Source organism: Rhamphochromis longiceps, linkage group LG23 (assembly GCF_057381845.1).
Source record: "Rhamphochromis longiceps isolate RC_006_pf linkage group LG23, R_longiceps_female_GT1.1, whole genome shotgun sequence".
Lineage (NCBI taxonomy): Eukaryota > Metazoa > Chordata > Actinopteri > Cichliformes > Cichlidae > Rhamphochromis > Rhamphochromis longiceps.
The window spans coordinates 48,230,504-48,246,023 of NC_140578.1; the positions used below are offsets into that span (position 1 = coordinate 48,230,504).

General features: G+C 43.7%; 1 protein-coding gene across 1 annotated transcript; it reads right to left on the reverse strand.

Moving 5' to 3' along the window:
* Positions 1-3,722: 3,722 nt before the first annotated feature.
* slx9 (SLX9 ribosome biogenesis factor) lies at positions 3,723-15,520 on the reverse strand. The gene is made up of 7 exons (XM_085398668.1): positions 15,124-15,520; positions 14,466-14,586; positions 11,101-11,133; positions 7,527-7,595; positions 5,456-5,630; positions 4,087-4,152; positions 3,723-3,994 (listed from the first exon to the last, which is right to left on the reverse strand). The coding sequence occupies exons 1-7, from the start codon at positions 15,292-15,294 to the stop codon at positions 3,868-3,870; spliced, it is 762 nt and encodes a 253-aa protein (XP_085254794.1). The 5' UTR covers positions 15,295-15,520; the 3' UTR covers positions 3,723-3,867.

Here is a 15,520-nt window from a genome sequence, read left to right on the forward strand (position 1 = left end):
AAATAAATAAATAAATAAATAAATAAAACCCAGCGACTGCCTCACTAGTGTCAGTCAGGTAAGTGTGAGCTGCAAGGTTTCACTGGTTTAACTAAAGTTGTCTTTACATAAGTGAGTTAAGCTAATGAAATATATTTATGTCTGGATTCATCAACACTTTATTTATGTGAACACAGACTTCAATCAGAGCTGAGCAGGTCCGGCTGGGATGACCTGATCTGGTTATGTTGGTTACACACACACACACACACACACACACACACACACACACACACACACACACACACACACACACACACACACACACACGGAGTGCATAATTATTAGGCAAGTTGTATTTTTGAGGAATAATGTTATTATTGAACAACAACCATGTTCTCAATGAACCCAAAAAACTCATTAATATCAAAGCTGAATGTTTGTGGAAGTAGTTTTTAGTTTGTTTGTAGTTTGAGCTATTTTAGGGGGATATCTGTGTGTGCAGGTGACTATTACTGTGCATAATTATTAGGCAACTTAACAAAAAACAAGTATATACCCATTTCAATTATTTATTTTTACCAGTGACACCAATATAACATCTCCACATTCACAAATATACATTTCTGACATTCAAAAACAAAACAAAAACAAATCAGCGACCAATATAGCCACCTTTCTTTGCAAGGACACTCAAAAGCCTGCCATCCATGGATTCTGTCAGTGTTTTGATCTGTTCACCATCAACATTGCGTGCAGCAGCAACCACAGCCTCCCAGACACTGTTCAGAGAGGTGTACTGTTTTCCCTCCTTGTAAATCTCACATTTGATGATGGACCACAGGTTCTCAATGGGGTTCAGATCAGGTGAACAAGGAGGCCATGTCATTAGTTTTTCTTCTTTTATACCCTTTCTTGCCAGCCACGCTGTGGAGTACTTGGACGCGTGTGATGGAGCATTGTCCTGCATGAAAATCATGTTTTTCTTGAAGGATGCAGACTTCTTCCTGTACCACTGCTTGAAGAAGGTGTCTTCCAGAAACTGGCAGTAGGACTGGGAGTTGAGCTTGACTCCATCCTCAACCCGAAAAGGCCCCACAAGCTCATCTTTGATGATACCAGCCCAAACCAGTACTCCACCTTGCTGGCGTCTGAGTCGGACTGGAGCTCTCTGCCCTTTACCAATCCAGCCACGGGCCCATCCATCTGGCCCATCAAGACTCACTCTCATTTCATCAGTCCATAAAACCTTAGAAAAACCAGTCTTGAGATATTTCTTGGCCCAGTCTTGACCTTTCAGCTTGTGTGTCTTGTTCAGTGGTGGTCGTCTTTCAGCCTTTCTTACCTTGGCCATGTCTCTGAGTATTGCACACCTTGTGCTTTTGGGCACTCCAGTGATGTTGCAGCTCTGAAATATGGCCAAACTGGTGGCAAGTGGCATCTTGGCAGCTGCACGCTTGACTTTTCTCAGTTCATGGGCAGTTATTTTGCGCCTAATAATTATGCACACCTGATATAGGGTGTTGATGTCATTAGACCACACCCCTTCTCATTACAGAGATGCACATCACCTAATATGCTTAATTGGTAGTAGGCTTTCGAGCAAATACAGCTTGGAGTAAGACAACATGCATGTGGAGGATGATGTGGACAAAATACTCATTTGCCTAATAATTCTGCACTCCCTGTACACACACACACGCATGTATGCATGAAGAGAAAAGATTAAGGGTAAAATCACACAGCGCTTTATACAACGTGCCTCATTCACACACATCGCTTGAAACAAACAGAGAGAGGCAGTCTCACAGTTTGGGTGCAACAACCTCAAAAGCACATCTGGTTTTAAGATCAGAGCGAGGGACAGTTAAAGAGAGGCCAGCAGCACTGATACAGGCTTAGAAAGAAGCTCTGCTGTGTCAGCAGCGGTGTTCAACTCCAGGCCTCGAGGGCCGGTGTCCTGCAGGGTTTAGATGTGTCCTCGATCCAGCACAGCTGGTTCAAATGGCTAAATGACCTCCTCAACACGTCTTGAAGTTCTCCAGAGGCCTGGCAAGGAATGAATCAGGCCCTCGAGGCCTGGAGCTCCCCACCCCTGATGTGGAGAGTTATACTGCAGTAGTGAGAGAAACGTACCTTCAGGAGTTCTAACCTTGAAGTAAGAACACCTGGATATTTCATATTCTGAAAGTATTTATACTGAAACTTAAATCTTTTCCTAAACTGAACTAGGTTTGGTGCCTGAATCTGACTGTAACTTTAAAATAAGTCATTAGCACATGGGCTACAGACCCAGCCTCCACTAAATTCTCCTAACGCATTGGATCACTTTGCTTTGTCCTAGTGAACCCAGCATCTGTAGCCTTTCAGGCACTATTATTATTGTTGTTGTCACAGTTCATTCACTGCCACACTTGAATTGCGATTGTGTTCTTTCATAGCTGCGTTTGTGTCTGTTGGTCATGAAATATTTGTGCTTGCAGTTTAAGGCTGTGAGATCTGAGAACAGTGGATTCACAGATACAAGCCTGGGAAGCGCCGTGCTTCATATATTCACTTCATTTGGAGGCTGCTAACAATGAGCTCTGGTTACTTTAATTCAACACTGCGCTCGTCCCATAGATTCATTATTAATGAGTTCTAATGGCAGCACCGGACTTTGTATTGATTAGGTTTTTCTTGCCTCTAATTATAAAAGGGCTTCGGGTGGGGGGTGGGGTGCGAGTCGATGACTCTGGAAACAAAGGAATACATTTATTAACTGGATGGCTTTCATACAGTAGCATTGTCTCTCTAACTGATCCATACTGTGAGAGCCTTCATATGGGTCACATGAGGTCAGACGGCTCTCAACATGATCCCTACGCTTATCCCCAGCACAGGTTCTGCAGCACATTGAACATATGCTGTAAATGTAATTGAATTATGAGGTGGTGCTTTTGGATTGAAACTCTAAATATAACCCGTTTAAGACCCGGTTTAGTGTTAAGCATAAACGACTAATGTGATTTAGCTGTTTAAATAAAAGCAGAAAGCAAAGCTCTGACTTACCATTAACCCCAGTTTGTAGTACAGCCGTGTACAGAATGACATGTAGGAGTTTGTTTGCATTTTGAACCACAGACAGAATCCTGGCATCACTGCCCAGGCCGTTTCCTGTTCACTGTGCTCTTCTTCTTTCTGTCATTCACTCCTGTAATGTTTGGTTTGTCCTTCGGTGCATTCAGAGCCTTGATCGTATGTTGTGGCTTCACATAAATGTCTTTAATTGCAAATTAAATACTTGGGAGTCAAATCCAGACCTTCATTCGTTCATTTCATTTATTAAGAATTAATGAAGAAGAGTCTAAAAAAAGAGCAGAAGCTAAAATCACACATCAAAGCTAGCACGTTGCCTTGACATTACTTATGTCTTCTCTCTTCTGATTTCTGCATTTCCTGTAAGTCAGACTTGGGTTTCACACTGTTATTTCATTTGCATCTACAGCGGAGAGTCAGCACGGAGACATGTGCCACATTCCTGGGAACACACCAGGCTGAGAGAAAGGGGAATTATCAGAAGCATCCACATTTCTGTATGTTAGAGGTATGTGCATGTGGTGACAGTCTGAACACTACTGTCAGGTCACGGCCTTATTCACAGGCAAGCAGCTGAAAGTACACATCCTGGGATGTTATTATTATTTTTAATGAACACAGTGATTAAAGTTTGTGACCTTGTAGGAGAAATGAAACAGAACATGTTGGGTCTGAATGTTGTGATTTATTATTTCAGAGAAACCCTGCTGTGTCACTCACAGGTATCAGGGTTGTTGCTGTTCGCTGACAGTTAGAAATGTTCGTGTGTGGATACTCTTCAGCCTCCCACAGTCCAGCTTTGGGATCTTGCTAAACGCAGCTTTGCTCTTCCTCCTGTCTCATCTTCTTCCTCAGCAGCTCACCGATATCAGCCAGAGGGTTGGTTTTACCTGAGAGCGTCCTTACTGCTTTGCTGAACCTGCTGGTCTCAGTCTCCCTGTAAAAACAATAAAGAAGAGTGGCAGAGGATTTCCACACAGGAGTGTAGTCTGGCTCTCAATCACTGTAAGAAAGAAAGAAAACTCTTACAGCAGTCTGCGTTTCTGTGAGCGTTTCATCTGACTGAAATCTGTGGGCTCTGGTCTCTTCACCGGGCTAAAGGGAGGACATCGGACAGAGACATGGGGACACTTTAACACATCAAGAACAGTGGACAGTTTCTTCTAATGGTGTCTCCTACTGGTCTTCCACACAGCAGGGAAACGCTGCGGGGTTTATTTATCAGGCAGTCACTACTTTAATGTTGCTTTGACATCAGTATGTGGTGGTCACATGACCACAGAGTGTAAATCAAACTAAAGATGTTTTTATCACAGTCTGTGGGAGAAGCTGCTCCTTCAGGTAGCTCCACCCAAACTCTGCAAGACATCTGACGTAGGCCAGGAAAAAGAAATGGAGCTGATGGGCACAGACAGGGACGGACAGGGACAGATGGAAACAGACAGAGACAGGACAGGGACAGCGGGGGACAGGACAGGCACATATGGGGACAGGACAGGCACATATGGGGACAGACGAGGACAGACATTGAAGCTCATTTAATTACTAAAGGTTCCCTCTCTCAGACAGACCTGTGGTCATGAGTCAGCTGACTGTACTTAGGAGATATCTGACACTGATCCAAATGAAAGCATCACTTAGTGTTTGCTTTTGATATTCTTCTTCTTATCATTGTTGTTGTTATTACTGAATAGTGTTAAAGTTGAACTTTGACCTAGATGAACCCAGGCCTGATTACTGCTGCTTGAATAACAAATTTACAGTTCAAGGTTTGTTTTTTTTGTCACTCATCATGAACACGACAGAACAAAGTGAAGTACAAATTCTCTAAAATACAAAGAAAGTGATTGAGACTAAAGATGTGAAAACCAGCACATCAGTGTACAAAGATGACAAAGTTTCTGAGGACTGTGGTGAACCATGGTGACAATGGAAAAAACTGACTGGACTGACGACTCATCCGAGTCCAGCAAAAGATGTAAGTGCAGGCCTGTGTCAGCAGTAAAACAGTGGTGCTCGTGCGATGGTCCATAATTCATTTTGTGTCAGTATAGCAGGCACTGATGGACACGCCTGCGGAAAACAGTTAAGCTTAGAAAATCTCTTTATTATTGAAATAAAACGTCTTATTTTGGCCTGATCAGCCCAAAGTAAGCTCATTTTTCCAACCTCTGCTCATTTCTACTAAAATATTTGGTCATTAAGAAACGGACAGCGAACACAAGTGAGAGCAGCCAGTAGATGAAGCCTCATCAGCCACAAACATGCCATTAGTCCTGATTTGCTGTCTTCAAGGACAAAAGAAACGGGATCACTTTGGGACGCTGCACTTGATAATCAACAACTGTCATGTTGACACTTGATGCCTGGCTTGCTCAGCGGTCACCTTGGCACTTACACTTTGATTTTCCTGCTTTTGCGGCAAGCGACGGGGGCTGTGGAAGCTGGGGAGAAGAGCTGAGAGAGATCCGGTAAGGCGTCAGCCAGCGGCCTCATGTCTCCCACTACAGGAGTGGCCTGTCTCCGGACCTCGGCTGCTTGGAGCTCTTTCGCCTGCTTAATGGAGCTGATCTCTGAGAAACAGCAGCGAAATTATTACAGTGAGACATATAGTAACAGGAAATGTCAGTACAAGATGTGAGGTTTCTATATAACATACACTTATTCTTCTTCATTTTATTACTGAAGTTACTGTGATGTGCCGTCGTGGGACAGTTATCAGTGTCATTGTGCTATTGTACCACGTAGGACTGTGCAATGACACCGTTATCTCTCACATGTGAACTTAAACATGTCAAAGTTGATTTAAACTGAGATGTTACATTGAGTAACACACGCAGACAGTGTTTGCAGACTACAGAATAAAGACGAGGGACGGCTGACAACAACAAGCCGAACCTGTGAGCGACGGCGTTCTCAGCCGCTCTGTGATGGCAGCTCTGTGACATCACACATGCAGACCGTTGCACATGAAGAAAGCCTCTGTGGTACTTTAACAGGAGGGTTTTATCCATTTTACTGTCACTTAATTCTTTTCAAACTATTTTCTGGCATCACAGTGAAAATGAGCGGCGTGTCTACCAAAACAATAAGAAGTATTGATCCCAAAGGAACCTTCATGCCAACTAAACTCTCCACAGCTGACGACCAAGTACCAGGATTCATTCTCCTGTCAAACAGCTGAGCCCCAGTGATGTGGAAACAAACCATTAAAGTATGTACTGCATATTACAGGGGCGATCGTGGCTCAAGAGTTGGGAGTTCGCCTTGTAATCAGAAGGTTGCCGGTTCGAGCCCCGGCTTGGACAGTCTCGGTCGTTGTGTCCTTGGGCAAGACACTTCACCCGTTGCCTACTGGTGGTGGTCAGAGGGCCCGGTGGCGCCAGTGTCCGGCAGCCTCGCCTCTGTCAGTGCGCCCCAGGGTGGCTGTGGCTACGATGTAGCTGCCATCACCAGTGTGCGAATGTGTGTGTGAATGGGTGGATGACTGGATATGTAAAGCGCTTTGGGGTCCTTAGGGACGAGTAAAGCGCTACATAAATACAGACCATTTACCATACTTCTTACTCCCCAAGCATCAGAATTACTTTAAGTTTAGCAATTCCTGGAAATGAATCTTCTTTCCCTAACGTGTCCATTCAAGCTGTACATTTAAAGTGAAAGCTGGATGTCCTTGGCCAGTGGAGCCCAGACTGTAACACTGGGACGATCCACTGTGGAGCTGGTTTAGGGTTTCAGCAGGGCTGAGACATGAAGCCATTAGTAACTAATTATACGCCTGAAGAGGAGACGTGTTGTGTTACTGACGAATTGATTGGCTCATCACAGGGCTACTGTTACAGGCTAATCCCAATTAGCTGAAATGATCACGGAGAGAAGATTCCTAATTGGAAGAAGATGTCGTTTTTAAAACCTTTAATAATCTGTGTTACATGAAAACAACTAAGATCACACAAACACACAGTTTCCAAACACGCGTGTCCACGGTGAGTGGAGTGTGACGGGTTCACCTTCTCCACAGAACGACGCGTCCGACTGTTTTTTCACGAGCTTTGAATTCAGTTCTAGCAGCACTGATGCGACACCTGGACCGTACACAGGTCCCTCTGGACGGCAGATCGAAACCTGCCATTGTTGTTTCTGATGTTTTTGAAGAGTTTGTGGACCACAGTGGGGCTCGAGCACAGAGCGATCAGACACCAGTACCTTCACCTCAGCCTCCCTGCAAACTAACCCTAACTCAGTAATTAAAACAGTGTAATAGTGAAGTGACACTGACAAAAATATTACATTAATAAGAATGAACACAGGTCCCAACGTGGCAGACTCCAGAGTGTGTTTGGACTGTTCACTTAGATGAAAATACGTGTTGGCCTGAGATTTTTGGTAAGAAATGGAGCTGTACGACTGAACCACAGCTGCCAGACTAAATAAGAGCAGGTTACATTGTTGTGTCCATGTGAACTCACTGCTGAGCCACCGCTCCCTCCTCTCCTTCATCTTTTCTTTCTTTGACTGCATTTTCTTGATTTCTGTGCCTGTAGAAACACAAACACACACAAACAGGAATATCAGTCGATATAACAGCACAGTGGGAGGGGCCTATGAGAGGCAGCTTTATGTGACTCATCAAAGATGGCTGCAAACCTTCCTTCGTGAACAGAAAACAAAGCTTCGTGCTGCATAAACCAGCGCTGACACTCCGTGCATGTGTCAGGACCAAAACCCATGCAGGGTTAACCCAACGTAGAAACACAGTTCTTTCCTTTTGGAAATGAAAGAGTGAAGACAAAAGGCTGTAGAGGCTCTGAGCAGTCCTGTCCCTGTAGCTGCAACAGCATCAGAAATATATTGAAGCTTATTGATCCATGCTTTAGCAGCAGCTTCAAACATGCTGTTCTTTGCTCTACGTCCCTTTTTTAAATCATAGCAGTGCCCAGCACTAAAGTAAAAGCTAGGTCAACACTGACCCATGAAGCGCCCACACAGGCAGCTTTACCCAGTCAGTGTGTTCTGGTATACGGTGCACTACTGCTCATATTGGGGTTAATTACATTAGAGATGCAGTATTCTGTCAATATAAACACTTTTAAATAAAATCTACTGACTATATGTTGGTGTTTTAAATTCCATAACAACTCCCTCTTGTTTAACATTAAGGCTGAGTGAGTCCACATTTGTTCTGTGAAGACATGCGGCGAAATACGAAGCAAATTAAAAAAGACGAGGAACCATCATGGAAGGACAGGGCCCTGCACGGTATGTACCACCGGCAGATAGAGGAGGTGGCTGATATCCAGAAATCCTACCAGTGGCTGGACAAAGCTGGACTGAAAGACAGCACAGAGGCACTAATCATGGCAGCACAAGAACAAGCTCTGAGTACAAGATCCATAGAGGCTGGGGTCTATCACACCAGGCAAGACCCCAGGTGCAGGCTGTGTAAAGATGCCCCAGAGACAATCCAGCACATAACAGCAGGGTGCAAGATGCTAGCAGGCAAGGCATACATGGAACGCCATAACCAAGTGGCCGGCATAGTGTACAGGAACATCTGTGCCGAGTATAACCTGGAAGTCCCGAGGTCAAAATGGGAGATGCCCCCAAGGGTGGTGGAGAATGACCGAGCTAAGATCCTGTGGGACTTCCAGATACAGACGGACAAAATGGTGGTGGCTAACCAACCGGACATAGTGGTGGTAGACAAACCGAAGAAGACGGCCGTAGTGATCGATGTAGCGGTTCCGAATGACAGCAACATCAGGAAGAAGGAACACGAGAAGCTGGAGAAATACCAAGGGCTCAGAGAAGAGCTCGAGAGGATGTGGAGGGTGAAGGTAAAGGTGGTCCCCGTGGTAATCGGAGCACTAGGTGCGGTGACTCCCAAGCTAGGCGAGTGGCTCCAGCAGATCCCGGGAACAACATCGGAGATCTCTGTCCAGAAGAGCGCAGTCCTGGGAACAGCTAAGATACTGCACAGGACCCTCAAGCTCCCAGGCCTCTGGTAGAGGACCCGAGCTTGAAGGATTGACCGCCCACAGGGGCAAGTGGGGAATTTTTTTATATATTTTATATAACAGGAACTGCCAAGGACTTGTTTAAGCTAGCGATGGGGAGACATGCCTAACTCAACATCTTGTACGTTTGCTCACTTACAAAGAATGAGCTGTCTATCATTTTTATCATGTTTAAATGTAATGGAGAGACAAAATACCAACCAAGGCAACAACAGACAGGCTAAGGAAGAGGCCCATTAAAGGCTCCCCAGTCTCCAAACGTCAATGCTCCAGGACATCTGTGGAGGGAGCTGAAGCATGGAGTTGTTTGTCAAGTGGAGTGGGCCAAAATCCCCCCTGAGATGTGTGCAAACCTGCTGCTCATCCAATAATTATTTACCCCACTGTATGTCAGCCAGTGTTGTTCAGACAGGCATGTTATCTCCACACTGTGAACAGTGCAGACATCCTAGCAGGCCTTTATCTACCAGCACAGCACCAAACAACACAAGTGTTTCAACAGAACAGGCAAAGATAAGCATCTGCCACTGGCTACAACTGTGAGCACAGGTGGAGAAATCCAATCTTTCACAAGTAGGTGGGGGTTTCCAGTGTGTTTGTTAGGCAGGGGGCATGCTTTACCACCACTGTTCCCACTGGGAGCCTCATTTTTCCACTGTCAGATGAAATGGATCTCTGTGATTGAGGTGGGCAGAAGACGAGTTCTCCACCTAACCGTCGTACATCCACCACACCGCACACACTGCAGAGTAAGTGATATCGAACAGCTGAAGGCAAATGAGAAAACAACACCACAGCAGGGAGAGAGAAGACTGGTTCAGCACATCACAGCTTTGCAGCTGCTTTAGACGACTCTAAGTAGTGACGAGCATTTCAACAGTTTCATGGAGGCCTTCATATACACGGAAGAACCAAAACAGGCTCATTAAAGACACTAGGGCTGCCACAAACAATTATTTTGATAGTCGACTAGTCACCGATTATTTTTGCGATTAGTCGACTAATCAGATCATCATCCACTGGACGTACAGCGTACAGCTTATTGCACCAGCAGCATCTGCTCTTATATAACTATCATTAGCTTACAGCTTTAAGTGTTTAAGGTCTGTGCTAACTAAAAATAAAGACAAGATGGTAGTTTATTAATTTTTAATGAAATTTGCAGATTGTTTCGGTGAAGTTTAATAAACTCCTTGCTTTCTAAAATATAACAGGACACCGGAGTATATTCTCCAGCGTCTCACACTTCTGATAATCAGCTGTCTGCTTGACAGTTTTAGCTGTGCAAAAACTTTAATCTCAGCCAAACCGATTTACTCAGGAACAAATAAAATACTAAAGAAAGCCAAACAATAACATTGTTAAGTTATCTAAGTGACTTATATATCATGTTTAACCTGAGTAGCGAAAGACAGCGGTGGGTTTGAAAAAGATTTGCCAGGAGTCCGGTGTTCTCACGGCTCTAGTGAGCCTTGCCCCCGGCTAGCTATCGAGCTAGTGGGTAACAGACGTCTCCGAAAACGTCGGAGCGCTTTTGAAAATATGCGGTGTCCTGATAAACTGAGCAGATATTTGAGGTTTACACAGCTACATTCTCGCCTGAAAATATGTTAAACGTTTATTTTGTGACCCAGAAAGAATAATAAGAGTAAAGTTAAAACTAACTAGCTGCCGCCATTGCTGGGCTGCGCTATGAATTCTGGGACACAGCTTCTTCTTCTTCGGGGTTTAACGGCAGCTGGCATCCTTGTACATACAATGCTGCCATCTTCTGTTTCAGTCCGTTATTACACTCTTAAATCCTGCTACTGATTCCTGCGTCCTTTGTGATCTTACAAAGCTTCAAACGATGCGTCGACTATTAAATCAGTCGTCGACGATTTTAATAGTCGACATAATCGTGACTAGTCGACTAATCGTGGCAGCCCTAAAAGACACACACAATTATGCTGTTTTTCTGCCTCTGTACAGTTCAAACTTGAAACTGCTCTATTCTCAAATTACAGAGATTCTGAAGTCTTCTTACCTGTTGTTGCTTTTTCTCTGTTGTTCTCAAATGCTGAAATAAAATCAAAACACTGAGTGAAAACCAGCATTTACACTCCGGGGCCTGAGCACATAAACCTAAGATTAACTGCAACTGGCTTCACAGCTGAGCAAGAGAGACACTCAGTCAGCTCAACAACTTGACTGAATTTCATTTTATTTCTAAATCACATCAACAGTTTACAGAGATTCAAGCATAGTTTGTTCCTGTCACACCATTTTTTAAAATTTTGTACATTTCTTAAGTAACCATATCGAGCAGCTCTGTTAGGTCCCAAACACAAAATATTTCTCTCATCAGCATTTTAATAACACTCATTTTAATAAGTCAGACACAAGGGGTGGGCGATAGAAACTATATAAATTTGGCCAACGATAGAGATTTTGACTATACCGCTCTATCGCGATAGCGCATGTTGATGATGTCATCAAGCTGCGCCTGTTTTGGTCAAAGCATGGCAGCGGCTAAAACCATTATCATCTGCAAATGATGGCGGCCGACAGTCACGGCAAAGAGATGAAGCACTTTTGAAATATGGGGGAAGCCAAAAACTGCGCTTCCTCCACTTCCATAACATTGATTCATTAATGTTGAATTCTCTGCAGCTGCTCTGTTCCCATGTTGTTGCAGTATATTAATGACTAACCTCGTATTGTGGATGGATTATCTCAGTTGTTCTCCTGACTGAAGTTTGGCCCGTGTACAGCATCCTGCTATGCGACTGCATTTGTCCCTGACCACCAGAATCCCTCACGTTAACTTTTATCGTGTGGAAAAAAAGTTGGCTTCATCCTCCAGCTTCACTGTGCTAATGTTATGCTAACATAGCTGTGTCGCTAGCAGTCACGTAGCACAACATTATATACCAGCTAGTCCAACTCCAGTAACCCTGCAAACGCCACTGCTGTTTAGTTTTCTGTCTTCATTTATGTTGGAAGTGATAGCAGAGCTGTACATTTGAATTAGTTAAAAAAATCTCTGTCAGAACACGGTATGAAATGTTTAGGTGGAAACTAGCGAGCTAACTTCCTGTTAACTTCTAACTCTGTTAAATTTAATAAATTCTGTTTTCATGGATGTTAAACTTAATTGTTACACCTGGTAAAGCAGCAACGCTGATGATTTAATTAAAGATGAAAGAATTTAGACAGTTTTTAACTCTCAGTGTTCGTTTGACTTTGGGACCTGAACTGACGGAGTTTTGGACCCAGATTACTTCGCGAAGCTCCTCACTACGGCAGCCGTAATGCTCTGACGATCCATCAAGCAGTGCGACTTACCAAAGTGTGCCTTATAGTGTGAAAAATACGTTATACAGAAGAAAAGAGTATATCGTGATATTAGGGGTGCAACGATATTCGTATCGATATTGAACCGTTCGATACAGTGCTTTCGGTTCGGTACGCATATGTATCGAACAATACAACATTTGTAATTTATTTTATCAACTTTCCTTCTGACGATGCTGTCTGTGTTGAGCGCTCAGTGAATCTGCGTTCGACTACTCCGCCTAGGCTGCACTGTCGAGCGCAGATCCACTGAGCGCTCAACACAGACAGCATAGTCAGAAGGAAGAGCGCAGGGCAAGCTAGCAAGACAGAAGTTAATCTCTCCAGATCTGGCGTTTGGAATTATTTTGGTTTTCATGTGACGTATGACCCTGAAGGTAAGCGAGTCATGGACTAAAGTAAAACAGTATGTTGGATGTGCCGTGCAATGCTCAATTACATGGGTGGGAGCTAGTGTGTTAGCGCAGTTAGCTCATTAACGTGTTGGCCGTCTAGCCCCATGCACGGGGCGATCGGCGGTAGCTCGTTAACGGAGATTTGCCGTGTTGTGGCGTTAAGGTCATTTCAACGAGATTAACCTGAAAGCACTAGTGGGAACACAACGAATATGACTGCACATTTACACCGACATCATCCTAGTGCAAAGACAAAAACAACAAGCATGCTACTAACTTTAGCCGAGTCATTTAGACAGCTGTTAGCACATGATTCTCCTTATGCTGCTGAGAATATAGCCCAGAAGAAGCGGATAGTATAGCTTTTATTTTGGAAAGAGACATTTCTCTGTAATAAACTCTCTTTTCCAAAGATGAGTGATTCCTCAATCAGATACAGGGCTCGCAATATCGCTAGCCCGACGTCCTGGAGCTAGCGATTTTTTTCAGTCGGGCTACCAAAATCTATCTCTTCCCTGCCCGTCAGGCTATTGTAGGAAGAAAAATATATGTCAATGCTTTTGCATTCTTTCAGAAATGTAGCTGGGTAATTATGTCATTGGCATCGGTGAGCCACTGTCAATATGTGACATATTGAAATCGCGTTTGAATTTGCGCTTGTTTTTTTGCTTTCACTTTGCAATCGTGCGAACTGTGTATAGAGAGCGACAGCACTGATCTGTGAGTGATGATAATTTGTGCACCAATTCCTCTGACATCGTCTTATTAATCGTTAGCTTACTATGCAAACATGACAAGTGAAATCTCCCGCAGCTTAAACATGTGAGAGGTTGATCGCGCAGAGAATCGCTGAGCTTATGTGAGTGAGTGTGTAAAAGCATTTCAGTTCTGCTGAGCCAAATAAGACAGGTCAGGGTGAAGAAGTGACAGCCAAAGAAAAGCTTACCACAAAACGGAGAAGTTATGACAAATCAGACTATAAGGCAAAAAGAAAGTGCAGCTTTATGGTTTCATGGACAAAATAATTTCTGTGGCTGCGATATGATGAGCTAAATAACCAGGGCTGCACATAAGTGGTCCGCAGGTGCGCATTCGCTGTCAAAATAAAAAACACGCACAAGGGTTAGGGTTAAATTTAAAAACTGTACTTTTGAGTTAAAATATATATTTATAATTTTAATAAATGACAAATTAAAAAGGCATGAACATTTTTTTTGTATCGAAAAAATATCGAACCGTGACACCAAAGTATCGAACCGAACCCAACCGTGAATTTTGTGTATCGTTGCACCCCTACGTGATATATATCGTTACCACACATGCTTCAAATTATATCGCAATATGAATTTTAGGCCATATCGCCCAGCCCTATCAGACACCTTACAAATGTCACTGATATAAATAAATAATGAATCGTTTTCATTTAACTGTAGCAGTTTACCCGATTAGGAATACATTTTCTGAATTATTTACATGTAGGTTAAGACTCAGGCACAGAAGCAAAGGACACAGAGCTTTGTGTGCTTCAGTGCAGCTTTAGACCTGAGCCACACTTATACCGTCTTTACAGTTGATACCTTAATTTGCTTCACTGACCTCTGTGGGTCATAATACAATAATCAAATAAGCCATCACACTGACATGGACAAACGTCTCTTACCTTTCGTGACAGGTGTGGGCACATCTGGAGCTTCATCAAACTTGAGTGTCTGTACCAGAGCTTCAGGAGAGATCTTGGTGCCAGCAAAAACACTGGAGGGGAAGGATGCCAACGCAGGCGCCTGCAAGGGTTTGAAAGTGCATCTATAACTCAAAGACTTCTATCCACCACATTTGTGCTAGAATGGAGCCTAATGTGTGATTCTGTCTGTCTCTAAGTGTAATGGTCTCGAGCTGGTAATTAGTTACTCAGTAATTCAGTAATTACTTCCTCCAAACCATCAACGTGTCTTTTAGACCCATTCCTACAAAACTGCTCAAAGAAGTCCTGCCATTAATTAATGCTTCAATCTTAAATATGATCAACCTATCTCTAATAATCAGCTATGTACCACAGGCCTTCAAGCTGGCTGTAGTTAAACCTTTACTCAAAAAGCATCTCTAGACCCAGCAGTCTTAGCTAATTATAGGCCAATCTCCAACCTTCCTTTCATATCAAAAATCCTTGAAAGAGTCAACCAGCTAACAGATCATCTGCAGAGGAATGGCTTATATGAAGAGTTTCAGTCAGGTAAAGGTTGATATTGTCACGTCCGTCCCAAGAAAGTGGCAGTGACGGATTTGGACTGTTCGTTATGTCCATGGTTTTAAACACACACCTGTCTGTGAGGCTTGCTCCCCAGTCTTAGATTTGCTGTGAGTAGTTCACCAGGATCCTTCCGTACAGTAGAAGACACCAGTGAGCCGTGCTGCGCGAAGCCGATCGGCCCATCGACCTTTACGGCCTCGTGGTGAAGCTTCTGCCGAACATATTTTATCTTCCCAACCATTTTAATACCGCCGAACCAACTTTAAGTCCACTTCTTACACGAACTCCCTCGTGTTGATATTTCCATTAGAGAGCGTGCAATGTAGGTCAAGTCGTCCAAGCTAACACCGGAAATCGTTCTGTTTTGCCTTCAAAAGTGTTTTCTCTCCTTTGAACATGTTGCCTCAAACAAGGTTTTGGTATTTCCTTAATGGGAAACACGCCGCGTACTTAACTTCCCCCCTGTC

Excerpts from the sequence above, each read along its gene's own strand:
- slx9 (XM_085398668.1), bottom strand. The coding sequence starts at position 15,294 with ATGGTTGGGAAGATAAAATATGTTCGGCAGAAGCTTCACCACGAGGCC. Across the intron at positions 14,587-15,123 it reads GGAGCAAGCCTCACAGACAG|GCGCCTGCGTTGGCATCCTT; the intron begins GTGTGTGTTTAA and ends AAACCCTTGCAG. Across the intron at positions 3,995-4,086 it reads TCACAGAAACGCAGACTGCT|GGAGACTGAGACCAGCAGGT; the intron begins GTAAGAGTTTTC and ends TTGTTTTTACAG.